General features: G+C 51.2%; 1 protein-coding gene across 1 annotated transcript; it reads left to right on the top strand.

Moving 5' to 3' along the window:
- Positions 1–4,187: 4,187 nt before the first annotated feature.
- Positions 4,188–7,705, top strand: LGALS1 (galectin 1). The gene is made up of 4 exons (XM_037390564.1): positions 4,188–4,314; positions 5,524–5,603; positions 6,955–7,126; positions 7,488–7,705. Exons 1-4 carry the CDS (start codon positions 4,306–4,308, stop codon positions 7,629–7,631), a joined length of 405 nt encoding a protein of 134 aa, XP_037246461.1. The 5' UTR covers positions 4,188–4,305; the 3' UTR covers positions 7,632–7,705.
- The last annotated feature ends 43 nt before the right edge of the window (positions 7,706–7,748 follow it).

Here is a 7,748-nt window from a genome sequence, read left to right as displayed (position 1 = left end):
GGCTTTGCCTGGGGATGGTTTACACTCCAGAGGCGAGATGGAGCCCAATGTGAGCAGACAAAGGTGCAGGGGAGGAGGTGGGGAGCACAGATTTGGGGAGCTCCTGGGATGTACTTCGAGGTGTGTCTAACACATCCCGGTGTCATTAGCGTGAGCAGGAGTCATTCCCGCTTCCCCAAGCTGTAACCTCAGGCTTGCCCAGGTAAATCACCTTGTCCAGGTACCCTTTGATAACATTTGCAGGATTATCTTCACCACCGGGGAACATATTTCCATACTAATTTAATGAAAGCAGAGATTCTGGAGTCAGCAGGAGCCGGAGCCTCACAGACGGCTCCTAATCCAGGAAATTGGATGTGGTTGGAAATGTTTCAGCAGGCAAAGCTTGGGAGATCCTGCTGTGGCTCATTCCTGATGGAAGCTCTGTGTCCGCAAGATAATAAATCTGAGTTTAGTGCACCTAATCCTGAATTTAAAATACCACAGCCCACATAACACAAAGTGGCTGAACAGGTAAGAGGATGCTTTCCCAGTGGAAAGATGTTGCAAACCACTGGAGTAATTGCAGCCGAAACAGGCTTTTGCCAGCTGGAGAGCAATGTATACAGGTGGACTCTGGTCACGTAGTCCACGGGCTTTTCAGCCAGGCCCTTTCCCAGTCCTCCAAGGTCATGCATGATTCGGGATGCCCCATCTATCACTGCACACCTCACAAGCAGATTTGGGGGCAGATCTTCCCTCTTTTGCTTCAGACACTTGCCTGACTGGACTACTTCTTTGTTGGCTGCCAAACCACCTTGGTTAAAGCCACCCAACAGCTCAGCCCAGAAGTTCAACTTAATCCCACAATTTGCAGTAGCTGGACCTTCTTCATGCATGCAGGACCAGTCCAGGTATGCTGGGACATACAGTGCCTATCAGCTAGACCAGAAGGCAGGCTCTAAATCAAAGCTACTCACAATGATGAAATTCACTCTTAACAATCATATTCCCCTATTCAGCCTAAGATGAATTACAGCTTGGAGGTTGGGAGGGGTGGGGATGTCCATGAGGAAAACTGGGAGCTCAAGAAACCATGCCATCTCAGCATGGAGACATCAGCACAGGCTCTTTGGGTGTCAAGGAGAGTGCAGGAAGAAAGCTGAGGCCCTAGAAGAAGAGCTACAGTGAAGGCCATGGGCAGGCCTAGCTACAGATGGGGGTGTCTGTTCCCTTCTACGGGAACTACGGCTTGCAGCCAGCATCAGGGGATGAGCTCAGCCCCCACAGGCGGCAGCAGTTCTTTGAGAGCTGTCTGGGATTGCTCACTGTACAAGAGCAATTTGCACTTTCCAAGGAGGAGTGAGCAGATGGGGACATTGTGCAAGGAAAGGCTAGAAAGAGAGCAACAAGTCACTCCCAGGATTCAGGTTGTCTCTAAAGCACAGGGCACAGTGGAGGTGTGCGGGGTCAGGATCCGAGCGGGATGCCTAACTACTAGCATAGGACATGCTTCATGGAGTCTTTGCTGTGATTTCTGGCCTTGCAAACACGTGCTGGCTGTGAATTTGTCGTGTCAGCTGGCTCTTCTTACACTCCCTTCTCCTGGCCCCATCTTGTCCAGGACACACAATCACAGTTTGGAGAAAGCAGGTGCAAATGCAAACACCACCTGCCTCACCCTCATAACCATAGATGAGGCACTGTTGAAGAAAAATCCCACAGACCTTACTCCCTTCTCCACACTTGCGGCACCCTTTGACTAAGAGTTTGGCATGGCCAAGGGCACTGTTTGCAGCAACAGAATCAGGTCCAGTCACTCCCTTTGGGGAGTGGGCAAAGAAGGTCTTTTGCTTCTCAAGGTACGATGCGGATCAGTGTCTCTCTCTCTCTAAAACAAAGTAAGGTTTTGCAATGTGATGCAGGAGGGCTCTCCTGGTGAGGAATAGCCTAGCTGGAAGGGTGGAGGCAAAGCCACTGCTCAGTTCCCACATAGAGGGAGAAGCCCATGTCTCCAAAGTTTGCTGTGATCTGTCCTCACCATCCTTATCTCCATCCTTTGCAGACCAGATGGGTCGATAACCTGCTAGCACATCCCCTAGCTGGCTGGCCCATTGCACACTGATAAGGAATGAGATGAGAGCAAGTGAGGATTGCCAGCTCTAGCCAGCCTGGGTCTGCCCTTCTCAGCCCACAGTGGTTCTTCCTTTACCACATTGCTCCTGAAAATAACAGGCAAGCACCTCTGACCCCCCTGCCTGTTGTGCTAACGCCATTTAACTCAAAGCTCCCTGAATGCCAGCAGAAGCATCTGGACTTCCATCAGACAAACACAGGCTGCCTGAGGTAGCCTCAAGTCTGAAGGCTGAATTTCCTTGACATGAACAGCCTTTTTAGTGTCGCCTCTGGGATGGTATCACCTCCCTCATTATCACCTGCTATCCGTGAGCTGGTCTTTTAATCTTCACAGCAGCATTTAGAGGAAGGTCCCTGGACTGGCATGACTCAAGGTGCCGGTGGCTGCTAAGGCTGGGTTACAATGCCCAGCTGCCAGAAACGCTGCAGGAGACACAGAACTACCTCTGACCTCTCCCATCTCCAGCTCTAAGTGAGCAAATACCTACACATTTCCCTTCCCCATCCAACATTTCTTGAAAGGGAACAGCCCCTGCAACCTGCTAGACTGTAGCTCCAGCCGCAGCTCATCTCCTTGTGTAAATGTCTGGGGTCCTTTGTAGGGATTCGGTCTCACAAAATCTTGGATTTGAAGGGAATTGATTCAATTATACATGCATCCTGAGCAGAGGGAAGATGGCTCTAGTTACTTTTTCTCCTGCTAGTTATGGAGCACTTCTTCTCATCCTGCACCACCTGGAAGGGATCAGGCTCGAGGGCTGAACCCTCAGGCAGGTTTCCAGAGGGGGAAAGAGGGAGTGAGCATGTCAGAGCAGAGAAGCCCACTTTAGCCTTTAGTCTAGCCCCCTTGTGTTGTGGGGTAATCAGCAACCTGGCCAAAGGCTGGAGCCTGTCCGTGCCTTCCGCAGCTCCAGCAGGCAGGGTAGTGTCCCTGCTACCTCCGCTGGCATTGATGGCACTAACTAGAAATACCCAGCAGCAACAGCCTCTGGGGTCATGCTTGACAGGAGTAAGGGGGCTACCACGTCCAAAGCAGAGGGGGAACTGATGGGCCTCATAGAAAGAGAAAAATAAAATGTTTCACTGAGTTTCAATTCTGGGCCTCTTAAGGAAATCACAGAGCATCTTGTGATTTAGAAACAAATATGCAAGACAAGGAAAGCTTTAAGCCACAGGCTTGGCCCACTGCCTGAATTTTTTCCCTCTTCTTTCAGTATAATTACAGTTGAGCCATGTAGTAAATGAGTAACTTTTTCCAAAGGAATCCTTTCACCCAGAGTGAATCATACTCGCCACAAAGAGAACGTGGAGACAGATAAAAGACATATAGATCCTATGGCTTATTGTGATAGAGTGTTTCACCCAAATTCCCTTGTTCCTCAGCCCCCCAGATGTGTCCAGGGTATGTACAAGAGCCAGGCACTAAACTTTCCTGGACAAATCCTGCCTACCCCTCCAAGATGGCTTCCTCCTGGTTTGCTGTGCCCTACAGCCAAGATGAACCGCATGGTTTTGAGGGCATCTAGGGGTTCTGCAGAATAAGGACTATTTTCCCTCCTTTGGTTCCTGTACCTACAGGAGCAGGTGGTAAGCTAGGTCAGCAGCTGGGCAGCCTCTGGGGACAGCAAGGCTTGATGGCAGAGCTGGGTGACCCTAGATCCAGCTTCAGTCCTCTGCTCCTGGGGTTTCACCTGGACTACAAAGAGTTTCTGAGGTACTGCGTGTGCTCAGTGATATTTCTTCTGCTCCCGATTTAGCCAGAACTAAATAGCCCAGCCTCCCTCCCAGACCCTTCCTGCCAAGTCTCAATCCATCTGACCGTTTTCCGTATGGGATAAAAGCCTTGGACAGTAACACACTCATTGTAAAACTATTTTCCATCGGCTTCACGGCCACACACAGCTGGATCTCCTCCTGGAGCAACCAGCAGCCCGTTTGGAAGGGTTGGGTTTAGCATCCTGGAGAGAGGCCTGAGTGAGGGTGGGAGGGGACAGCTCTGGGTGATCGTGCCCCCTCCCCTAAAACCAGCCCCTCCCACCCGCTCCCCAGCCTGATTGGCGGGTGCGGTGGCCAAGGGCTGGGACAACCCAGCTCCCCATCTATTTAAAGGCAAGGGTGGGGTTCCTGCAGTTACTTGCCTGGGACCGGTGCACCTTGGTGGAGAGGAGCATTTGCCTGCTGAGCAGCACCATGTCTTGCGTGAGTAGAGAAAGGGATGGGGCAGCTTTGCTGGAGGTGATGCTTTGTGGAGTGGGACTGGGGGGAGCACGCTGGTTTGGTGTGAGGGTGTTTGCATTATCCTCCTCATCAGCCTCTGTGTCAGACCGTCTGCTAGAGCTGGATGCCAGCTGTATCTATTACAGGGGGGTGGCTGCTGCTTCTTGTTCTGGCAGGAGTGTTCTTCTTCCCTGCAGGATCCCTTTGGGGGGGTCCTCGCTGGGCTGGCTCCCAAGCTGGGGTAACCTGTTTTACAGCAGCTCTGCTCCGGGGAGGTAGCTGCAGTAACGTTTATTGCTTTCTGAGCATCTCTTCTGGGCAGCCTTGCTGCTTGCTCCCTGGCTGAAGTTTTCATGAGTCACTGATTCATTCTCCCTTCCTTTCTTGTAAGGAAATGTGCTATACAGAAGTGTCCTTTGAGTGTCAAGGACTGCCAGGGAGATGCTTGTGTCAGAAGAGTGATTGCACTTCTTTGATGAATTTATCTTTCATTAGACCGAGGGTGACTAATTGGGGAGTGTCCCAAGTGCAGGCTTAACTATTAAAGTGGGAAGGGGGAAAGATTCTTAGTACTTGTGGGGTCTTGCCTCTACTGTCGTAGGAAATGAGTACATATTGGTTTACCAGAGTGTTTTAGTTCTCCTAGAGAGAAGGTGGGGAAAGACATACATGTACGTGGGGCAGGAGAATGTTCTTGCAAATGCTGAGCCTACAAAAAATGAACAACAAAAAAAAAAACCCCAAGCCATTGGGGGTTGGGGACCAAAGTGTCTGAGCCTCTGGCCCTGAACAAGGCTTGAAGTTCAAATCTAAGCTAGGGAAAGGGAGTGGAGGCTCCATCCCTGTACAGCCAACTTGCGTGGGATGATGTGAGATCCACACGGCACACTGGCATGTTTGGGACAGGGTGGGTGTGATGGGAGCTTGTAGGTACCCAAGCTTTGCTGTGAAATAGAGATATGTTAATGAGAGAAGCAGGAGGAAGGTTGGGAAATAGGGCACATGTCCCATGTGATTGGAGTAACATCTCTGGGATGTCCCTGGTGCAGTGCCCTAGGGGAAGGGAGCTTCCCTGTCTCTCCAGCGGTCCAAAGCCATGCACTATCTTGCAAGGCAGCAGGGAGAGCTGCCAAGTCAGAGCAGGTGAGCCAGCAGGTACTGAGCTAATGTCTCTGCCTCCATGTTCCCCAGGGACCAGTATGCACCAACTTGGGTCTGAAGCCTGGCCAGCGCCTCACTGTCAAGGGGAAGATTGCACCAAGTGCCAAGAGGTAAGCTGTGCTGCACGGACAAGGCACCACACAGAGTTGTCTTCTGCTGGTGGGGGACAAAAGGAATCCTTCCCCTGAGTAGGAGAGGAGCCGCTATGGAAGAGGTTAACACTAGCAGTGCTTCCCAGTGAGTCATTGCCTAATGCATGTTGCAGACACACTCTACTGCCAAGGGGCTAAGCCAAAGCAGATGTGAAGCCCCAGCTGCATGCACTGGCAGTGACCACATCCTCTCTAGTGCAGGAAATGGAAGCTGTCTCTATACTAAGACTTGGTTTAAGATGGTCACATCCTCTCCCCTGCATGAAGATAGCCCAGGAGTAGGTATACTATTACAGTGCCTTTCCTCACTAGGCAGGAGATTATGGCCCAAGTAGCTGGGAGGTCTTGGGTCCTCTGGCTCCATGAATGCTCTGAGCCATAGCTCCAGCCGATGGTGCAAATGAAGGGCTGCATTTTGCAGCAGGGGGTCTCCAGGTATTGAAGTTTGCTTTTACTCAGTGGAGATGCTGCTCAGATGCTAGTGGGGAAGGAAGGAGGGAAGGTGGTGAGTGGGCCAGTGGACTTCAGTGGAAAGGCACTCCTAAATGTGCAGGGATCAGGGTGGCTGGGACCCCCAGGGAAGCCTCTGCAGCAACCCCCAACCCTTGTGCAGGTCTGTGGCTGGTGGGGCCCCTTGGTGAGTAAGGTGGAGCCCTGTAGCTGCTGTACCAGTGCTAGTGGTGTTCCAGGAAACATGTCCCAGCTTTTCCCAGTGCCTTTGAAGCTTGATAGTGTCAGAGTGAAGCCTCCTGGGCTTTCTCTTGCCCAATAATATGCCTCCTGCCCTCATTTGGGTAAGAGGCCTGGAGGCCAGGTAGACATGGCTAGGAAGCTGCTTCCTCCCACTGCCATTGCAGATGCTCTGGGATAGCTAATGAATGGTAATTATTTCAGCTGCCTGCGGGGTGGGGAGAAGGCAGTGGCTGTCAGGCAGCATGCAACACTAGCTAACTGGGGCTGAAAGAAAATGTGTGGAAAGCAACCGGCTGCTTGGGAGCTGGTTTTGGTGCAGGATAACTCACTGTTCAGGGCTCTAAGTGTTGAACCTTTCCCTTGTTAAAAGCTTTGCAGAAACTAAGTGGTGTCTCTCCCAGGGATGGCACTGTGGGGCCTGTGTACCCCAGCAGAGGAGAGTACCCCTTACTGACACAGCACCACCTTTTTAGGAAAGCTGTGCAGTTTAGCAAAGTGTTTTGCTTTGGTTATCCTCAGCTGGGCTTGAAGTAACAGAGCCAGATATGCTCATAGTATTGAGCAAATGCTATGATACTATTGAGTAAAACAGTATTGATGTCATCTTTCTCTGCAGCTTTGTAATGAATCTGGGGAAGGATGCTTCCCAGCTTGGGCTTCACTTCAACCCCCGTTTTGATGCTCATGGTGATGTGAACACCATCGTGTGCAACTCAAAGAAGGCAGAAGAGTGGGGTGCAGAGCATAGGGAGACTGTCTTCCCTTTCCAGAAGGGGGGTACAGCAGAGGTGAGGCCTGGGATGCCCTGGTGAAGGGAGGGTGTTTGGCACAGGACACCCAACTGAAAAGGCTCTCAGGGCTGTCTGTATGGGAGGTGGCTGGCTTCTGCTTGGCCAGTGCTACCACCTGGGGCTCTTGAGCAGTGATGGAGGGTGCAAGCTCCATCTAGCTCAATGGGATGTTACTATTGAACTGAGCATGGAATAGGCATCTCTTGGGAGACCAAAATAACACTCCTGCTGTTGAAGAGTGGATTATGCTGCTGAGCGTGTTCACCCAGCACAGCAGACGGTGGCACAGTAATACTGTAGAGGAGAAAGGCTTGAGGGTATCTTTGCAGGAACTTTGACTTTGCCATTTGTCTTGCAGATCACTTTTGCTGTCAACCAAAGTGATGTCACGGTCCACCTGCCAGGCCACCAGTTCACATTCCCTAACCGGCTTGGTCTCTCTGTCTTTGACTACTTTGATGCACAAGGGGACTTCACACTCCAGTCCATCAGCTGGGAATAACTTCCTCTGACAGATCCATCTCAAAGATACAGAAAAATCAATCAATAAATAAGTTTTGGTCTACCCAGTCTCAATCTAATCTCTTTCATGCTGCAATTCCATGTGGGCTGGTCACCT

The sequence above is a fragment of the Falco rusticolus genome, chromosome 5 (assembly GCF_015220075.1).
Source record: "Falco rusticolus isolate bFalRus1 chromosome 5, bFalRus1.pri, whole genome shotgun sequence".
NCBI lineage: Eukaryota > Metazoa > Chordata > Aves > Falconiformes > Falconidae > Falco > Falco rusticolus.
This window is presented reverse-complemented; position numbering and strand designations above follow the sequence as displayed.